A 21,636-nucleotide genomic window follows, 5' to 3' on the forward strand; every position below is an offset into this window, starting at 1 on the left:
AAAAAAACAAACCACAAAAAATTTATTTTTCTAAATGGAGCTGGTTTTAGAGGGTCTAAATGTGATGTAAAATCAGTGTCCAGGGCTCTGCGTTTTGGAATAAGTGAATGTTTTGCTGATTTCTTGCTAGAATATCTGCAACCACACCAATTTGCATGCCTGTATGTGTGTTAGATTGCTGGCAAAGAAATGCTGAATGCTGATAATTGTATACTGATTTCCAAGGCTGATTTAAGTTATTTTGATTTTTAATTCATTCTGTGCTTCCTTTTTATTCCTGCACATGTGTAGTAATGTCCTGTAATGTTGTTGCCTAAAATAAGCAGTAAGAAATGAAGTTGTGAGATGACTGCTTTAAAAAGAAAATGTCGTTTTTTCCTTTGATTCTTTTTTTTCCCCCCTCAAGTAAAGGAATAAGTATGCAGAATGAATTTAAAAAAAAAAAGTTAAGCATTCAGTATCTTGCTGCTAATTTATGTACAGAAAACAGCATGACTGTTGGAAGTTTGCAAAGCTCGGAAAAGTGATATTCAGAAGTTATGTGCTTGAGGGTGCTCAGCATCTCTTTTGGGCTGATGTATAGCTGGGTTCTTCAGTGAAAGCCTGGCTTGAAATCCTGAACTTCGTGTTAGAAGATAAAGAAACTTCTGCCCAGGTGCTGAGGGAAGGAAAGAAAATGTAAGGAACCATTTGCCTTCGTATTCATTATATATCATAAATGTTTTCTCTTCTCCCTTCAGTGATATGCTTAAGTTCGTGAATACATGAGTAGTACTGGGAATCCCTAACTTTTCTTATGTATCTGTGAACACATTAGCAAATACTGAGATTAATGTTTTGCTTTTTTTTGGGGGGGGGTAGGAATGTGAGAAAAAGGGACTAATTGACAGAATCCACATGGTCCAAGAGATTGTTGTAGCTGTTCAAAGCGTTCTAGAGGAAGTTGCATCGTTTGGAGAGAGAATTAAAAAGTAAGTGATGGGTTTTTCTTGCTTAACCATGATTTGCAGTGAGGCAGAGCTGGGGTGAATTTTCTTGCAAGGTGAAGCAGGAGAAGCCTGGCCATGGAATTTCTATTCCGAAAATGTTCCCAAAGCATAGAGAAGAGGAAAAACTGTGTGCTCTGCTGGTATAGCTCTCACAGTGTCCATCTGCTCAGATTTCTGATCTTGTCTGTCTGTGATGGAGTCGTGATGGGAAATACTGCTTGAAGTTGTGGACTCAGAACTATCAGGTTTTTCTTTGTATTTCCTCCATAGAAAATGCATAGAGGACTAATGGTATTGCCTTTCCCATGCCCTCCCTACCCTGGTTACAGGAGTTATCAGTCATTTATTTCCATCTACAGTGCATTGATGTTCTTCTCTACCATTTTGAGCTTTCTGCTTCCTGCTGATGCCACAAGGAAGCCTGAAGGCAGTTTTCTAGTCTTGTCACAATGGGAGGCACATAGGGTATTCCTGACCCTGAAAGGGAAAGAGGTGAAGAGCCAAAGAGAAAAAAAAAAAAAAGGAAAGTCCCCCACACAAACTCATATAAACTTTTATAACCCAATCTTTATTGGCACTTCATTGACCCACATTGTTTTCTGTTTTGAGCACAAAGTGATGGTTTGTGATTGAGCCACACTTTAATGAGGAGCTGGGTTCAAGCTAAAAATACAGCAAACCCATGTGTTGTGGTTCCACGCCGTGCACCCCAGCTGGGGTGGAAGTGGCCCAGAGATGTATTCCAGTCTATGAACGGGGCAGTGTTCTGCCCAGCTGCATGGCAGGAAGACTCACTATTAATTCTTGTATTCATTTCGGTGACAATGGTCTTAAAGAACACATTGGGTATTAATGTGGAGACCCAATGTAATTTCAGAAGAATTCCATTGTAACTCAACAGAAAAGCACCATTAAAGAATTGCCACCAAATTTTTTTGTGACAGACTGAATCGTGCTGCAGTTTCCATCTGTCACTCTAGTTATACAATCATAGGGATTTTTACTACTTTAACAGAATTGAGCTGTTTTGCTACTTGTTTTTTTTTTTTTTTTACTTGAGCTACGTTGATGGCTTCTCAACCACCTATTTTTACTTAATACTTACTACATCTGGTGAAGTTTAAAAGTAATTATTCTCCCGTACTAGTAATTTTATTGGTTGAGAGAAGTTCATATCATTTTGTAGCCTGGTGACTGGTCCACATTCATTCTCTTCTTCCTTCTCCCTGTCATCATGACGTGATGAAGTTAGCAGGTAGATGGCATGAAATGAATGCTAAAATCGTAGAATGGCTTGGGTTGGAAGGGACTTGAAAAATCATTGAGCTCCCACCTCCTGCTGTGTGCTGGTTACCACGCATTAGATCAGGCTGCCCAGAGCCCATCCAACCTGGCATTGAGCACCTCCAGAGATGGGGCACCCACAGCTTCTATGGGCAAAGACCTGTAAATCCACCTACAGGCTAATTAACGTTCATATTGTCTCCAGGTATCTCAATGTTCAGTGATACAGGAGAACGTGTTGATGGAGTACCTGCTAGGATGTATTACTAATAGCTGATAACCCAAAGTATGTAGTAAGCTTACATGTAAATGATATGGGTGAAAGGAAATTTTTCTCTGTGTGTGCTACAAGTCTAAATTACTGTGATGACTGAGAGCCCAAGTGGAAAAATGTCAGTGTGCAAAGGCTTGGACTGCTGATAACATACGATAGCTGACCTGAAACAACCTCCTATATTCAGTGCAGTAGGAAATTGATAAAAATGTAAGGAAATAGAAGCAAGTGTGTACCTACTAAGATGTATTTGTATAGAATGTTATTCCTCAGTACTATGCAGAGAAGTGACTAACTTCTCTCCTAAGGTTTAGTGTTAGTTGTAATTAATCCATTCCAAGTTATTGGCAGAGTTGACTCTGGCTACCTGCCACTTTCAAGTCATGCATCAACACCCTTTTCATGTCATCTCCACTGTGGTCCAGCAGAGCCAGCTCAGATGGCTTGCACCTGCAGCATAGTCTTGTCTCCAAATCAGATAATGTTCCCATGAATAATGGAGAGCTGATCGGTGAGCAGAGATGTGTAACAAGTGCAACACGTATAAGAAGAAACAGGAACAACTTGCTACATGGCTAACAACTTCACCAAGCCCCCCTGAGGCTATCCTCTCTCCTTGTCCTGATATCTGCCTCTCAGATATCACCTTTAATCTCTCACAGCACCCAGGTGCAGGACTCCGCTTACCCACTTTCCGAAGTGAATCTGTGTATTTGAATGCGTAAAACCTTGCAAAGGGATCATTATATTATTATCCGTCATAAAGCACAGTGTAGAAATACTGAGCAATGTTATTCTTTACAGCACATTGAACTGGACGGTGCCCTTCCTCTCAGTTCTGGCCTGCTTGTTCCTCGCAGCAGCAACAGTTATTTTGTACTTTATACCGCTGAGGTACATTATTTTAATCTGGGGTAAGTATTCCACCATCTCTCATACACATGCAATAAATACATTATGCAGGGAGTTCCCATCACCCTGTCGGGCCTGAGCCACTGCTGTAGGAGAAAAAAGAGATGAAATAAAGGATTAAATCAAACAAAAGAAAGAGCAAAAGGAAAGGAGAGAAATTGCTGGGAGTAAAAAGTTCTGTAACAAAATACTGTTGTTCTGGTATGGAGGACATGGTGAATACATGAGAACTATACATCCATTCAACATCATCTAGACTGACAGGGCCTTCAAATATGATACGTGTTAAACAACTACCCTGTGGCAAGGCCTTAAAAGACCTTATGGTATTTTCTGTTTTTAAAAATCAGGTACACAGAAAATTGTGTTGGCATTTTGCTACAAGTATATGGCTTAAGAGCTGCATCTCAGATGTGAAGCAGGAACATTTCACAGAGGGGAGAAGGCTGGAGCAGCCATCTCATTTTAAACTACTTTCAGGGAGACTAGTATGGGATTTTGGACAAGGGTGTAATAGGATTCAGTGCTCTATTACGATTCTCGGAGGCTGCTGGCGTATGAATTTTTTTTTGGCTGTTCTTTGAAGTGAGCTGGCTGTTCTCTTTTGCTCGATGACACTTTTCTCTTCTCTACCATGCCTTTAGATAGCTATACTGATCTCTTAGTGGGGAAGCAGTAGGGTGTTGGGTGTCTTTGCTCATGTGGGATAGTGGATTAAACAGTCATCTCAGTGACAAATTGCTTATATTCTCCCCATGTTACCCTCCAGAATGATTGCGTGCTGCAATCTCTTTTTTTGCCCCTCTGTTGATAGCAGGTTTCTCCCAAAGTAGGGAAATGGCTGTAAACCTGCTTTTTCAGGAGGCATTTGTGAATGATGCTCCATGACTGGCAATGTGTGCATGGCTTGAAGTTTGAGGCACTGCTTTCACACTAATTTTTACTTGTGAATTCTTCTTCCCTTTTTCACCTCATCTGAACAGTTGAGTACGGAGGGGGATAGAAATGAGTTGCGTTATTTTGTTTGCTTTTATTTTTCCCAGGCATAAATAAATTTACTAAGAAGCTTAGAAATCCCTATGCCATCGATAATAACGAGCTACTAGATTTCCTCTCCAGGGTACCATCTGATGTTCAAAAGGTACGTAATGAAATGGGCAGCACCAACAGAGGCAGTGAGCAGCTCTGAGAGCGGCTGGGTGCTCTGTTGGGGAATACAATGCCCCTGCACTTTTGAATAACTGAGATAAGGGATTGGGAAAATCCATGGAGGGCGGGGGGCTGGGGGGGGAGGAATGTTAGAAGAGAGAGGAGCCAAAATCCTTTGTCAGAAGCGTGATTGCAGAAAAATTATCCTGAAAAGACTTACTTAAAAATGATCTGGAAAATCATCCAGCGTGGTTAGTGAACTATGGTTTCTGTCACCTTTTTGCTCTTATATTTGTACGGAGGAAAGAGAAAAATAGTCTCTTTGATAGAGATAACCATCCAAAAGCTTTCTGAATTCTCCCTTTTCTCAAAATCGAGAGTAGGGGGATTATTTCCATGACTTTGTGCTCGCTGTAGTTTTTTTTCATATCAGCCATCCCTCAAAATTCTTCCTCCCCACCCACCTTGAACTCCAGGCTGCCCTTGGACGAGGCTCAGCTCATCTTTTTCATTAGAGAAAGCTTTGAGATGTGTATAAAATACTCTGCGGTTGATGAGTTCAATCTTCTACCATTACAGAATTATAACTTTTAATCTAGCCAGAATCTATCCGCCCTCAATTTCAGTCAAGTCTCGTCTCTTTTCATATTTCTTTGAAACAACAAGAGTGTCTTCAGTAATCCTGCCAATCTTCCTGGAAATTATTTGAACAATAAGTCCTTTAGAATGTCAGGATCTGTTTATTTCTCCTGAAGGAAGGAGAATAGTCTTGCTGAGTAACAAGGCACATGATATAAAGGATTCTTTCTTTTGTTTTAATCAACTGGAATCTCTGTCCTCAGGCCCCGATCCTGATGCTCTGGATCCCACTGACATTGTACCTTCCTCTGTGAATCGTGGTACTTTCACAGTGAGGTGCTGCTTACTGTGAATAAGGGGATCACAATCTTGCCTGTAGTGATTTCACTCTGCTGGAGACCGAAAAATAATTGCCTCCATGCAGCGTTGAAGCATCTGGTAGAAACAGGGTTGGAAAGGCTTGTGGTGACATTTATCTCAAGAGGTCACCAGATTGGCTGATGGCAGCACTAATAACTTGAGAGAAATCTCTTCTTAGACTGGTGGGAGCAAAAGAGCTAAATGGGAATAATCATGGAGATGTTAAGCTTCAGTGTATTTTTGGTTGTTGTTTTTTTTTCTTTTCTTGCCATTGCTCTCTGAGAGCACACTGGATTTGCAGTGATGGTTTGCATATGCCCTCTTAATGTTTATATTTAAAGATAAGCTGCTTTTCTATTTATGCTTTATTTAACATTTACATTTATAACATTTCCTTGAGTGGTTTCTATCATTTTGGAAACCTTTGAACTCTCTGAGGAAAATGATAACCATTTACTATGAGGGAGGACTAATAAAAGTTCCTTCGATGGGACAAACCTTCTCAGAGCAGTTTTCCACTGGTGCTAAAAATAGTGAAGCCTGTGTGTCAGCCACGCGCACCTCCAGCAAAGAGTCATCCATGGCAACTCCAAATCCTTTCTGTCTGCTTCCTTTAACATGCTATTGATGCATCATCATTTCACTGCGGTACTGCAATGAGTTGGAAAACACCTCTGTATTTTAGCCATTTACAACCCACGTGTGCTAGGCGAAAGAGGAGTGGAAAAGATGGCACATTCAGCAAAAGGTTTCTGTAATTTCAATGGGAATACTTTTCTGTGGCACAACAGGCGATTTGCTGCTGGGGTTGCATGATCCTCCGCAGTTTATCTATACGTGTTTAACTATTAAATTGTAAATTAAGTTGTTTTGAAAGGTGGAGGTAGCTTTGTCCAGGCTCAATTTGAGAAAATATTTTTCAATTTGATATGATTAAATATTCCAACATCCCAAGTCTGCATGCAATTTTGACAACAATCTTTTTGCTGTATATTGGGATCTACGTGATCTGTTACTCCTCAGAGAAGTTTATTAAACTTATTGGTTAATGCCAGAAGAAGAAAAACAGCTCCCAAACCAAAACAAACCCAAAGATCTCTCCTCTGCTGCAGAAATTAGGTAGAACCCCATGTATCTCATTAGAAAAATCTGCTTTTAATATTTTGTTTCAAGAAATGATGCATGACTTCTCAAATCCTTCCTGCAATTAATCCCCCATGTTCCTGTGTTTAGAAAATGATTCATTACTTTTGAACCTTCCTTAGTTTCCCTTGGTTTGTCCTTGGGGAGCCATTAACACACGCTGTACTGAGCTAGAGTTACCTAGCTGCAAACGTCATGTCTATTTGTTTTTACAGGTGCAGCATGCTGAATTGAAACCATACAGCAGCTCCAGCCCCATTAGGAAGAAACGGAGTGCTCTATAGGATGAAGTACGATTTCGGAATGCAGCATCTCTCTCTGTAACCCCCCACATGTACACACGTGCTTCCCCCTTCTCTTCGTAGTTCAGAACAACACAATAATTTGTTTTTGTTTTTTGTTTTTTTTAATTTTTATTTAAGCTGGTCTTTTTGATAAATACCTATTTGAGTTGTCTTTTTGGGCTGTCTCTTGGCATCAAGATGTAGCCCCTAAAGAGCAGACTGAAACATGTGAATTAGTTTGTAGGGTGGGGAGTAGTGTGGGAGGGTATGGTGCCACTGCATTGCCTCTTTTTATTTTTATTTTGCTTCAATTGCAGAGGCTATGCTGGATGTGGCAGCGCTCCATTTTTTTATGTAGGAGGAAATAATTCTGCCTAGCGTAGCAGATCAGCTGAGCTGATGTGAGGAGATGCTCTGAACCAGTTTTTAACATATCCAACAGATTTACATTAAGATATGAAAGCTATTCTTTTCTGAGTTAAATCACTGTGCCTAGAAAGGTTTAAGCTCTGAATTAACGAGTCTTTGATACCCATCTTCTGTTCAAGCAGTGTACATTTTAAAAAGTTTTTTATCATAATTAGCAGAGTGAGGAGCTCCAGCAGTATCTCAATATTTTATCCAGCACTTGTGGGTTTTTCCTTTTTCCCCTTTCTTTAAACTTTAAAAAAAAAAAAAAAAAGCCCACCCTGTGGTTAACTGTTTGGATACTGGATTCGTCGGAGATCCATTGCTGGCAATGGATGCATGAGAACCTTCTGCTGCAAAGGATTAAGAGACTGCAGAAAAGCCTAACTCACTGACCTGAAAAGACTCTGTTGACTTGCCTTTTATAACTCCATCTCATCAGATATTTTCAGCACAGCTCTTGTTTTTCTGTCTAAATCCAGAGGGGTCAACACTACAGATCCAGGAGAAAAACACTTTGTTGCCTTAAAGAAACAAATGCTCGTGCAGGAAGAGTACGTGGTGCCCAAAGATGTGGCTGTGCAATAGGGGGCAGGTGTTGGTCTCCTGCCGATTCCCATTGGAGTCCACAAAAAAAGGATCAGAAAATGAAGTTATGTGGGAAATGAGCAATGAAGAAACATGGGAAAGGACCCAGTTTTCTGAGGGAAATGTGGTTTCTTGCTTTGATCTTTTAGCTATTGTTCTGCTTTGTAAAATTCACATAACCAGCATAATCCATGTTGTTTGCCTTGGGAAACTGAGGTGGAGAATCGTGTAAACCTGCCCAGTTTCTTTTGAGAGCGTAGTCCTCAGCCTTTTAGCTGCTGTAGGATTTTGTGGGAGTGACTTGTGACTTGTCCCCATGGGTCATTGTTAGCACGAGAGCTGGAGCTTGGTTCATGCCATTTCCAGGCAGGTGTTTCCACCAGCATCGCGTTGGGTGGTTCACCTTACAAACAAAGAGAATCCTGGTGCACAAGTTGCTTTTTAAAAATAAGACTTTGAAAGTCATCTAATTAAAGGTAAAACAGGTGAAGCTTTGCTTATGGATTGGCAATCCAAATGGTGCTGCACCATTTGATGATGCAAACCTGAGGGCTTGATGTATGAATTTGGTGCAAAAACCTAACATCAGACTATTTTTCACTGGGTTGTTACCTGGATTCAATGATTTTTCAATGTTTATTTTTCCAAAGTAACTATCCCCTCTATGCCACTGGATCATTAGGGGCAAATGTTCATAGACTTATTCATAGATTTAATATGTAATAGTTCAGTTGGAAAGAACCCGTAAAGATCATCAAGTCCAACTGCCCGACCACTTCAGGGCTAACCAAAAGTTGAAGAATATCATTGAGGACATTATCCAAATGCCTCTAGAGCACTGACACACACGGGGGCATCAACCACTTTGTTAGGAAGTCTTTTCCAGTGTTTGACCACCCTTGTGGTAAAGAAGTTGTTCCTGATGTCCAGTCTTAACCTCCTCTGTGCTATCCTCATGGGTTGTATCGTGGGTTACCAGGGAGAGGAGATCAGTGTCTCCGTTTGATAAAGAATGTATTTTGCTCATGTAAAGCTCTGTTTAGGTGTGTATGAAGAGACAGAAGAAAGATTATCTCACTTTAAAATAGTGTAAAAATGCCTCTTTGTGTGCACGCGTGCTTGTGTACCCATGCATGTACACAGTTGTGTATAAAGAAGAGTACATGTATAATGTATTTATAGGTGAGGACGTGTGGGAAAATGATTGAACATACAGATTTAAAAACCTTGAAAATGTTTATGAAAAATGCCAAAGATTCTAAAGCTTATCTTGTGTCTGTTCTTCTTCATTTTGTACCGTTCCCGGCATGTCTCTCTGGCTGAGCCAGATCTCTGCATGATTTGATTTACTTCAAGTTAATGAAGTCAGTTGGAAAGAGTCTTGTAGAAATTAGAAAATCTCCAGTAAATCTCCTTCTTGTACATACAATGGGTGTCCACGGATCTCTTTTGTTAAACCGGTTTCTCAATCTTCTGTGTAAACAATGCCTCATTGTCTCGCTTGAGACTATCATCCAGTTTATCATACTGTAGTCTAGTTGCTTTGTGGACCAAAGTCCCACGTATTTAAGCAGGCCTGTGGAATCAGATCATTGATCTGAGTGAAAATATTCAGCTGCAGCCAACGTTTATTTATTCAGAAGTTGAGGCTGATATTGTAATTTTTTTTTCCCTATAGATTTTTTCACATTTGATTTCTGTTCAGGAGACAGGGTGATGTCTTTGTATATATATAGATGTGTGTTTTGGAATAATTTGTATTAGATTGTTATGCTGGAGACATACCAAATGAAGGGGTTTGGATGGCCCAGTATGTGTAAATGTTGTAATGAGCTCTTTGTTTTGATAAATGCTGTTTGAAATGCAATAAACATTTGAGGTTATGGTGATGTTTTTAATTTATCTGGATTAGGACATACATTTATCATTCCTTACAAAATGCTTACTGAGCTATATTATTCAGTACCTGGCTAGGTGAGCAAGTACATCACTTGACAGTGCAGTGTACCAACACCTGAGGTTACCTGAAGTGGACTCTGTGGTGCTGTAGGAGATAAGGTAAAGAGAGACCCCACCTGCTTTTAAACTTTTGGGTGGGATTTCCTAGCACCTTCCTAGGGGAAAGGAGGGTTATGTGCGTTTGCTGTCCACTGAAGTAATCAAAATCTTTATTCAGACTTTTCATTTGATTCTTGAAGTCAGAATATCAGTTGTTACGTAGCTGAGTGTCCATCTGTCCATGGGAATTACTGTTTTTTATGTTGTTAATCTATACACTGTATAACATGGAAATGATAAACTTATGTTTTTAATTTACGGCAGTCATTTGAGTCCCACAAGATGTACATTTGCATTCTGATTTCTCTAAGACGAAGGCATTCAGAAATGTAAATCTAGCTGTGGGTCCTTTGGCTGACTGCAGCTTACGGAACATGGAGATTTGTTGATAGCATATGACCAAACACGTCTACTATCTTCACAACATGTAGATGACTGGATTTGACATACGTGTGCAAATGAAATATGTACTTGTGTTTGTCCTAACATAAGCTGCTGCTAAAAGTTGGTTTCTGGACTAATCTTGAATAGGAACAAGGACTCGGCTCCCTTATGGATCACTGTCAGGAGAACTTGGTCACTGAAACACACATTGTGGAAAGCAAGCAAACAGCTGAATAAAGCAGTCGGTGGAAATGTCACAAGCGCCTTTTCTTTCCTGCTTGCAAAGCTGCAGTTTTAACCTTCAGCTCTTGCATTCCTCTCTGCTCCCCCTCTGTCCTTTCCCACACAAAGCGATGGAAATCTCGAGCTCAGCCCTGCTGCTCTGGGGCTCGCACCTATGGCTGTTTCCCTGCAGACCTACCTTCGTTTGCATGGGGAAGTGCTCATCCCTAGAAATTAGGTTCCTGCTAATTGACTGCCTGGAGTACTAATAGCTCCCAAGACTGGGTAGTCCCACTGGAAAATGGAGAGTTGCCATTTAATTTCCTGTACTCTACATGGGGCTACTTTGTTTGGTTAGGTTTTTATTTGTAGGGCCTGATCCTGCAGGAATCACCACAACTGGAGTTGTTTTCCCATCAGCTCCATAGGTTCACACTTGGAAGGAATTTGGCTGCTCTGAGGGGTTAGGAAAAAATCGACAAAATACATTTTAATCAAACCTTAACCTTTAGATTCTCCATCCTTTAAGCTAAGCTGATAGACTGTTTGGGAAATGTTAGCTTTGACTCTAGAGACTGTGCTATGTATTAGAAGTGAATCCTCTTCTGACTTAATACTGTACTTGTATTTTATCTTTAAAGCTACACGTGTCAGTGCCCTGGTGCATCTACCCCTTCAAATCACACAGAGACACGATAAGAATATCTGCTCTTCAGCATCCTGAAAGTTAGCAACTGGGAAGAAAGCTGAGGTACTACATATTGTTAACCTGCTGTATTGCAAATGGAGTGTTTTAATTGTTCTCACTTCAGGATAAGTTAAAGCAGGTGAAATTCCAAGATTTTTGGATAAAATGTTTGCCAGACATTTTTATCAATTGAGAAGACCCTCAGCAGCAGCAGCAGTTATGTAGTTCCAAAGGACACGTGAGTAAACAGTATGTTTTGCTTAGTGTAAATATTCAAAGGCATTTAGAAATAAAGAAGTGAAAAAACCTAGCATCCTCCAGATGATACCATTTCTAATCTACTTTCCTCTGTATTGCTTTGACTTAAAACAGTGCAGCATGTAGAAGGTCATTTTGTTTTGAATAAGTGATGTGCTCCTCTGACATGAATCATGGAGCTGAGCACAGGGCAGCAGGAGGTGGCATTCAGGGCTCGGTGTTTGCAGCAACAGCAGCACCTGGGCGGGCAGGAGTTCAAGTTCTCAGCGTGGCTCTAACCCGAGGGCTGGTGATTCTTGTTAAATTTTACATGGGGGAACGTTGCCAATCAGTTTTCCTGTGTCGGATTGAACACCTGCAATTTCCCTCTTGGCTGAACGAGATGATATGCCTGTAAGAGAGAAAGAAAGTAAAAGCCAGATGATCGGCCAGCTTAAACTTCATTTCAGTTGCTTTCTTAGCACAACCAGCCTTCCAACCTCTTCCAGACCTCTTTGTAGACAGAGGTAAGAGACTTGCTTGTAGGTTGGACACATGCATTTGGATCTGGGTCTTCTAGACACAAATATGTTCAGGTTTGGATGTGACCAGGTTGCCCCTCACGCTGCTGTTCAATGGCTTTGTGAAGCCGTGTGCTCAACTGACACGTACAGTGGCCTCCAGTCCATGAAGGATGGATTATGCTCTGGGCTTTGATGAAATGAAGGGTAGAGGGGTGTAAGGAGCGCTCAAGGGAGTGCTTAGCTAGGTGTTTCCATTTACACTCTCATGTTTTGATCAAATTTCTAGCAGATGAACGAAGAAACGTTCTGGCTCACGATCCCTGCACTTTGGTAAGTTTTTCTGTCAACAGGAGGAATATTGATAAATGTTAAACTGTCACCTACCAAATGAAGGTGATAAGAACCAAAGAGTCGGTACTTGCAAACAAACCTAAATGCATTGTTTATTTCTTGAGCAAACCCTTTCTACTGCTTCTGTTTTAACATTTATATCTGAAAGATGGGATCCGAATATCTTTGTGCTCATTGTTATGTAGGGCAACTGCTTCTGAGGGCCTAAGCCTGTGCATAGCAAAACCATGTATTGCTCACTTGCAGGGGTGGGGGAAAGTCTCCCTCCATCTCTGGCAATGGACGACTTTACTGAAAGTCATTGCCATTCCCTTGCATTTATCACTGCCACTCTTGCTCTGCATATTTTTGGTATTCGCCATGCATTGTTAGCAGTGATTGTCATGTAATTAAATCACTGCTCATCACAAGAGCCTATTTTTATGCTGAGATAAGCATCAGAAGTCTGCTGCAGCGTCCCCCAGATCAATAAAGATGTTCCCTGTAGGATTACAAATAGTCTGGGGTTGTACAGGGCACTGGAATTAATTAGGAATGATTTCTCTTTTTCTTTCTTCTTTCAATACATTTTTAATTGTTTATCCATTTTCGATGGGCTTGTTTTTAACTCTGCCATGATGCCCAGATGCTTCTGTTCAGACCTTTTGAGTATAAGATACGATATCAATTTGGACAATACCACTTGCTGTAAGCACTCGCTATTATCATCATCTTTCCATAGACTTGTGTGACTATTGCTTCAAAATACATTTCTGAATGTGATATTTGCATCTCAAGTTTTACACCTGAGATTACCATTAAATGGATCCATTAAGTGGTGGGATTTAACCAAATACAATCCGTAACCTTCAGGCTCTCTCCTGAAGATGTGGCATTGTGATTGGACGATACTGGGCGTGAGTGGAGAGAATCAGGCCATTTAGCAAGGAAGTGTTTGCACAAGGTCACAGAATTGCAGGGAAAAAAAAGGACCATCTTGGAAGTCTTGCATTTTCAGACAGTTTGAGAGCTTGATTTCTGGGGTAGGACTGCTCCTTCATATGTTTTTTCTTTTAAGTTTGTACCAACGTAAAAAATCTATTTGGGGAAAGTAGATAAACAGCAGTGCTGAGTCGTTTGGGAGCTGCTTCTCAGAGAAAAAATGAATTTTGATTTTCTTTTTTATATGTGCATGTGTGTCAAGGACTGGTTGTACTCCAGTGAAAGCTGTGGGGAAAGATCAGATCTGAATCCATGGATTTCCAGGGTGCTGGAACTGTCTGAAGGTTGTCACTGATGTGATTTTCTTTAAAATTAGTTTACACTTGGTCTATGAAGTTGCGTTATTCTTTTATCCTGAGTGTGTGGAAAATGGAGAGAGTTCTAAATCTGAAACCATCTTTACCTTGGAGGATTGATGCCTTTTGGAATTTAATCAATGCTGTCTACTTTCTGCAATTAAAAAAAACAAGAAAACCTCCTTTTTGCGCATGATTTTCTTACAAAACAAAAATCAAAAACCTAAAACCCCTATTTTTGCCTCCTCAACTGTGTGCAGCATCATCCAAGAGAATACCAGCAAAGCACATTGTATTATTTAGGTTTGTACTTTTCTGTTCTCGGTTATCTACTTTCCTTAGCCTTATCCCTTATGTTTTTATCCTGCTTACGTCTGGTTTTGTCATCTTCCATGGGTCATTAATCTGTGTTGTTGACTGGATGTGTGAATGGAGGCTGTGGACCATCTGCACAGGACACTGGTGAGGCAGAAGTTGCTTAAACAGAGCGGTGGTGTCCATGAGTGAGTCACATGGAAGGTGAAAGTCAGCATCCTCACCCATGCCATATCCTTCTCATCCAGCATCGTCAATAACGGAAACAGATTTTTCAGCTCTGCTGCAGAGGGAGTATTTGCTCTGCTGGAGACTCAGGGAAAAGGTAAACTGCTTTTAGGGAACAGAAACCAGTGTAAGAATTCCTGTAGGGATGTACAGTCACTTCTCTACGTGAGAAAGAAATTAAAGTTGAGTGTTTTGCAATTGCTGTGTGGTTCTTTGTGAGCTGTACTTGAAGTGCATTGATATAAAATCCTTGCTGAGCTCAAAGGCTTTGAATCAGCCTGGCTACTCTTATGAATTAGATAAATAGTGGCCGAACTTGATGCTGTTTGACTGTGATATATTCTTGTTGACAGCAGTTTGTTGAGGGAACAGATGATATTCATGGTATGTCAATATGTACAACATTATGGAAAGCTGGACTACATGCCCAGAGTGGAAGTACATTTTTGTTAAAACTCACTCACTTTATTAGTAAGTAGTTACTTTAAATACAGTGAGCACCATCCCACTGTTGCTGGAGTCAGTGCAACTCTTTTTTTGCTCTGAGAGTATCTCTGTGGCTTAGGTTGTTTGCAGCTGCTTGGTGGCCTTGCAGACAATGTGCAAACTGTATGTGTGAACCACGTTTTCAAATGTGAATGGTGTGATGCTCATTACTGGCAAGGTCTAGGTGTGTGGATCCAGCATGCTGCTCGGAGGAGCTCCGCTCATGCTCAGTAGCCAGCATCCAGATGCTGGATTTCCATGCAGCACTTATGGGATTTCTGAAGGATGGGCTCAGCCTTCCCTTCGCATTCAGGATCTGTGAGATGACTGTGGTGGACATATTTACATAAAAAGAGCACCACCCATCCCTAAAATTTATCTCAATCATGCATGGGTGTTAAAAAATCCTCTTTCAGGGCTACAGGACGTGGCTGACCCTTATCTATCCCATGCTCAGGACGGGTTTATTTTGGGGTGGTCAGAAAGGAAATCCCAGTGTGGAGGTGATGGAAAATGTTGTTGTTGTTGTTGAATTGATATGAAAAAGAAAAATACCTGGCCATTCGCAAGGGTTTGAACTCTTAGCATAAGGCTTTGGAAGATGGATTGAGGGTCAGGGAGGAGGTGACGGGGTTCAGAGGTCCTGTGGTGTAAGTCATGGCTGCGAGGAGTCACTGTCGCGTGGTGAAGGTACCCAGCAGCATGATCCATGGCAGTCACCTCCCCAGAAGGATTTCCGTCTGAATATGCAGATGTGCGCACCATTATTTTACCTATCGTCTTCACAAACACAGCCCACGTCCCTGCACGCTGAAATAAATCTTGGAGCTGTCCCTTTCAAAAGGCGTTTCGGGTTCAGCCTGCTTGCCTGCATCCTGCGTGGTTTTGTTCAGCAAAGTCCTTGCAAACAGCCCGTCTCCTCTTCCCTTTCCGCTTCCCCTTCCTCCTCCTCCCATCCCACCACAATCGCTGCTGCCCAGACCCATCCTTCCCTCACACAGAACTGATTTCTGTTTATGGAGCAGCTGGCAGCAGCTCCGCTCGAGCGCTGAGCGATGACTAAGAAACAAGCCCACTTTTCCCTTAGCTGTCAGGAGCTTTTAGAAATAACACCCTCCTCTGAGGAAGTCAGAATAGCAACAGGAAAATAAGTAAAACCTATTATAAAACAGTTGTCCAAGAACTTAGGCACGGCGCGGGGTAGAGATCAATATGCTGTGAAGGTTAAATCTATTTTCACACTGTGTTCTATTTCACAGTTTAATGGTGTTTTAATGTGTCTGTCACTGAGCCCCCTTCATGTTATGCAGGTAGAGCCTTTACAAAGGAGAAATAACGTTGGCTTTACAAGCTTCACAGTAACATCTTATTTACCAGCTGAGATCTGACGTTTTCCTCTCTGGAGATATGCCAGGGTTTGACTATTTTAGTTTATTTTTTAGGAGGCATAATGTGGTGTTGCATTTGCAATAATCTTAAGATAGCTTTGGGGAAATGCCTGTAGGGGTGGGAGCAGCAGGAGCGTGTGTGTACTTGCATAGTAGGGACAGGAATATCTACCGCTGTTTGTACAAGCTGAATGCATGAAGGATGTGCAACATTTCCCAAGCTCAAGTTTGCATTCAATCTAAAATGGTGTAGTTGAATGCTTTTATGTTGGACTTGGCTGAAGGTGGGATATTGCAATGGGCTTTGGGGGGAGAGTATGAGGGGCAAAGGCAATAGAGAAAGAGTGATCACAGCCCAGAGAATGGATGCTGAGAGAGGGCAGAATGGCAGCCGCTTGCAGCTGTGCCAGTGGGAAGAATGGAAAGAGAAATGGAGAGAAAGAAGAAAGAGCAGAAGAAAAGGAGATTGTATGGCCTAAATTCTGGGCTATGTGGATGCTAAAACACGCATATAGGCCTGTCCTCAGTGTTTGACATGAAGCTTTTACCCTTTGCCTAGAAGGCAAAGATGAAAAAAACAAAACAGCTTTAATTCTCTAGGAGTGGCCTATAGGAAGAGAGTGCACTAGAGAAAGGCTAATATTCCATCTTACATGAAGCAACCTGTTACAGACCTTCAGCTTCCCCTCCCCTGGCTGCTGTGCCAGGCCAGCATGCCTTTGTTCTGTTGAGGACTGCTGCTTGCCTGAGTTTTCTGAGTAGCAGAGCATTGACTTGGCTCGCCCCACATATCCCACTAGCAGAAATGCCGGTGATGTGTGTTTTGGCTTTGGAGTGCTGTGTGCTTTGAGTCCATCTCTTCCCCCCTTCCGTTTTCCATTGTTGGAACAACAGTCTTCTGGTGGGGGCTGAGCACTGCTGGCCCTGTATTGTGGGGCCAAAACAAACTCTGTGCTAACGTGTTTTCCATTCTTCAGAAGGTAAAGCGCCAGTGCTCAGAGCAGCTGAGCCCCTGGTGTGAGTCTGCTGTCTGGAAGCCCAGTGACTGACCTCATGGGGCAAAACTTGGTCTCAAGCAGTACCACTGAGAAATGAGTTTGTTTGGAGCTGGGAGATGAAAAGATTTGAATTCTAGAGCAGTGGGGGCTTGGTTGGGAAAGGCTGCAACGAATCATAGAATCATGAGGGTTGGCAAAGACCTCCATCATCTAGTCCAACCATCCACCTACCACCATGGTTCCTCTCCACCACCACTGCCACCTGCTGCAGCTGGTTGCATTGAGATGATATCACCAGCACATAGGACTGTAGACTTCAGGGCACCATAGCCCTTGCTTCAGTTGTTCTTTGAAGAGGTGAGAACCTCTGTGAAGAGCTGTTTCTCCTGCTTTTGAAGCATTAGAGCAAGTCAGCGGGTCTATGAATTATGAGCCTGAATGTTTGCTTCCGCTTTTCTGAAAGCTGGGCAGTTGTTGGGATCCTAATATTTAGGGATTGAGTTTTTGCAAGCTTGTGTCCTCAGCTCTAGAGTTAGAAGATTAAATTGAAAAATGGAGAAAGCTGTCCAACTGAATGGCTTTGAAGTTTAATGCAGGCTTTTAGATGTAAAACTTTAATGCATCTGGCAGTCCGTGGCCATGTGCCTATGTTAGGGGTTGAGTTTTGGAGAAGTGACAAAAGCACCACCGAAATAGAAATACTTCATTATTGTAAACTTACTCTTTCCTGCTTTGCAGATGAGATTTGGAGAAAAATGTTTGTTCGTCTTGCTCAAAATAATCATTTACTGAGATTGTTAACATCAGCACCAGTGAAGCAATGCAATTAAATTTAAATATCTGCAAAAAATTGTTTTAAACCCTTACTATAATCTAATACTTTGTGAAATTTAATGGACAGCAATCACCAAGAAGTCTCATCTCTTACTATTTGGTAAGTGGTTTGTTTGAGGGAGCTTTAAGTAGTGCAGCAGTGACACACAGGTACATGACACTGGAAGTTATCTTTGTGTCTCTAGTCACAGGACTCAACTTGATGCTGGGCCCATAGCTTAATGTTTTTGTCAGTGATGCTTCTATTTCTTTTCTCTCTTTTCATGCTCATTTTGCAGATGTCCAGTCCATTATGTATGAGGAATAAATCAGTTCACAACCTGATAGTAAGTGCTGCGCTACAGATAGAAATTTAAACGTTGCTTTGAAACTCCCAAAGCCCTTTTTTTCCATTTCCAAAATAGGAAGTGACAAACTGGTAGTTTAAATTTCTTATCGCATTTCCTATGTTTTATTTAAATTTCCAATTATGTTTCATTATGAGGATTCTGAAAATATTTTGCAACAATGCAGTAGTACTAACAATAAGTGAACCTCAGTTAGCATAGAAAAAGAATCTCAGCAATTATCCTTCCCACCCAAACCTTTTCTTAGAAGCCATATTAGAATCGTATAACAGCATTTTACTCCCACTACTACCAAGGAGAGTTTTATCACTGATGTGAAGGGAAGCAGAATGTAACTGCTTAAGTTTTGCATTAACAGAGAGGAATCGTTCAGTAGTTATATTCAGTGTAGTATATATTCAGCAGATTTTGGACCTAACAGTAGCTTATTGTAGATAAGCCCAGTTCCATTTAGCCTGAACTCAGCTGATCCCAGTTCACCCGGTTAAGGTCCTCTTCCTCTGCTGCTCCCCTAAAAAATCTCTGCTCAGGTGAAACCATGATGCAATTGAACGTATATATGTGTGTATATATACATGCATATATATATTCAGCAATTATAGAGAAATTGCTACAGTCTGCTGCAGGCAATGTGCAGCCTGAAACATGATAGTCATCGTCCTGACACAATGCCAACGGGAAGCCAGAAGCTGTCAAAAAGGTCAGAATTTCAATAACGTGTCTGTGCTTTTCCAGCATTCATTTTATCCCCTTCTCCTGGGCTGTTGTTTCCTTTTCATACCCATTTGGAGCAGTGCATCCTCTTGACAGTCTTCCCCGAACAAATGTGTAATAAGCGAATAAATGAGGAAAGCTGTAAAGCCAGAAATCTTCAAAACGTTATGGAGGAAGGTGTATTTTGGAGTGCGTGGACCACTTCTACTCTCTTTGTCAGGATTTTCTGGTCTACAAGTTCATTGTCGGGTCTGAGATGGCATACTGGTTTTCTGGTCATTGATCATAGAATCATAGAATCGCCTGGGCTGAAAAGGACTATAATGATCGTCTAGTTCCAACCCCCTGCTATGTGCAGGGTCACCAGTCACCAGACCAGGCTGCCCAGAGCCGCTTCCAGCCTGGCCTTGAATGCCTCCAGGGATGGTGCATCCACAACCTCCTGGGCAACCTGTTCCAGTGCGTCACCACCCTCTGTGTGAAAAACTTCCTCCTAATATCTAACCTAAACCTCCCCTCCTTCCTCATCTCTGCAGGTGAAACCACTACCAGAAGTAGTATAGTTCCAGCAGCTCTTTCTACAGGAAACGAGGTGGTTCTTTGCTTCCATTAAATTCTTTTAAGAATGAGGAATTAATCAACTGCTAGTTTTTATGAACCGGGCACAACAACTGCATTCACTATATAGCCTGAAAATGAAGCTAACTTTGACTTTCAGCTTGTTTCTTAGCAAATTGGCTGTGTGTATTCCCAGCAGGATTGATGGAGAGAAACAGTGTCCGGTGTGTTCTGGCCTTGTGTAATCTGCATTTCTAATTAAAGCTATTTGCAAGCCTGGTTATCTGACGTGTGCAAAGAGCAACTAATAAAGCAGTGAGAAAAACCAGCAATCCTTTGTTTTAAAATCCCCTTCTTTAATCTCTTCTTCTTATGAATGCCGCATGCCTGTAGGACAAAGGGTACATTGACAGTGATTTCTGTTCTGATCTATTTTCCTTCCCTTGACTCTTCTGTAGGGAGTCACCTGCTTGGACACTGAGTATTCGATGAGAAATGGCTCTGAGTGCTTCCAGATCCTACTGATATAGGTGGGATTGGGGTGAGAACATCAGCCAGTCTGTGCCACTGAAAATTGTAATGGCATTTTAACAGCACAGTGTATCTGTCTCATTGCTTAGGGAAACTGAGGCTGGCATCCTTTCTGTACCAATGTAAATCTGCAGGTAGACCTTATTGTTTCTTCTCTGATTTATTTTTCCGATGTTTGTAGAGTACAAGCTTTGAGAGTGCGTTGGAAGAGAACTGCCCTGTGACCCACAACCTCCCAGTGCATCTGCCTACTGGATATAGACAAGAGTTCATTTCTGGAGCTGGTTTGGATCTTGAGTTTCAGGCCACAGAACTTTTTCCCCGTGGCAAATTTTTCCAAAATCCCACTACTCGTCTGTCTCAGATTTCTTTTGCTTGAGGAAGGACCCGGGAGCTTTGCTTTTCCTGGGAATAATGTAGAATAAAAGAGAGAAACAGTGGGCTGTTGCTGTGATTGGGAAACCTGGTTCTCTCCTCTGTCTATGAAGTGAGTCAGTAATGGATGGATGGTTGAACTTGCCTTTGTGGCTTGATTTGGAAAGGCTGGACCTGGGACACATGATTTGTAAGGTCTGAACTGTGAAGATGAAGAAAACAGAAGCAGAGAAGAGGTAAAAAATCTCAGAAGGGGTTCATCTTTGTCCTGTTGGGCTGCTTTGGTCATTCACTTTTGCATTGCTCTGCTCGTCTTTCTTTTCTCTTGCAACTGAGGTGCCATGGAAATCTCCAGTTGCACACTTTGCCACTTCTGCTCCTCTGGCAGTCCAGTTTGCAGCACCACTTGGTGGACAGGATCAGAGACCATTTCAGTCATGTCTTATTTCCCACCTCCTTCCCTGGCTAGCGAGGTCTAGTTCCCATTTTGATTCATAGCTTGGAAGACAGGAATGCAGCTGGGGGCTGCAGTGCATAACATGTATGAGAAGGAAGGGAGAAGCTTTGTGCTGCTGGTGCCACCAAAACTAGATCTGTAGAAATCCTCAAGAGTAAACATGATCAGGAAAGAGTAGAGACAAATCTTTTTTGCTAACCACAGAGGAATAGATGTGTAATGGGCACGCTTCACAGATAATCCCAGACTGCAATATGCAGCATTCATTTTAAGTATGATTTTAAAATAACAACTTGTAAAATGAGAATTTCCTGCTTTTCTCAGTCGCAAACCAAGGTCAAAGGTAGCCCATTTGTGAGCCTTGGTCTAGAAAGATCAGACTGGAGCAAGTCTCACCTACTGTGTGAGAGCAGTGCCAACCACCTACCTCGCCCATCGGAGGCTGTGAAAACGAGTGCATGGGGTAAAGTGCTTTGAGATCCTCAGCCTAGGGAAAGGTCAGGAGAGCATCGTCATCTCTTTCAGGAGCTCCAGCACCAAGGGGAAAAATAAATCACGCAAACCTTAAATAGGAAACCACAGCTGCTGTCAGATTAAATCTGTTACAAGTGCATTCCACTGCCTCGCTGAACAGTGTTTTATTTCACACCTCAAAATGTGAGCCCCTGTGCCATGGACTTGTTCCTTTTTCCCT

The 21,636-nt window shown here is 41.7% G+C and overlaps 1 protein-coding gene across 5 annotated transcripts in view; it reads left to right on the plus strand.

The window, feature by feature from the left end:
* Positions 1–7,635, plus strand: part of MCTP2 (multiple C2 and transmembrane domain containing 2) — a 139,500-nt gene extending 131,865 nt beyond the window's left edge. For all 5 annotated transcript variants that reach the window (XM_019619532.2, XM_019619534.2, XM_031555341.1 and 2 more), the window contains 4 exons: positions 862–971; positions 3,352–3,461; positions 4,503–4,600; positions 6,906–7,635. In XM_019619532.2, coding sequence (XP_019475077.1) covers positions 862–971; positions 3,352–3,461; positions 4,503–4,600; positions 6,906–6,974 — 387 coding nt within the window. In that variant the 3' untranslated portion in view covers positions 6,975–7,635. The remainder of the gene's footprint in view (positions 1–861; positions 972–3,351; positions 3,462–4,502; positions 4,601–6,905) is intronic.
* Positions 7,636–21,636: the final 14,001 nt, after the last annotated feature.

The sequence above is a fragment of the Meleagris gallopavo genome, chromosome 12, assembly GCF_000146605.3.
Source record: "Meleagris gallopavo isolate NT-WF06-2002-E0010 breed Aviagen turkey brand Nicholas breeding stock chromosome 12, Turkey_5.1, whole genome shotgun sequence".
Classification (NCBI taxonomy): Eukaryota; Metazoa; Chordata; class Aves; order Galliformes; family Phasianidae; genus Meleagris; species Meleagris gallopavo.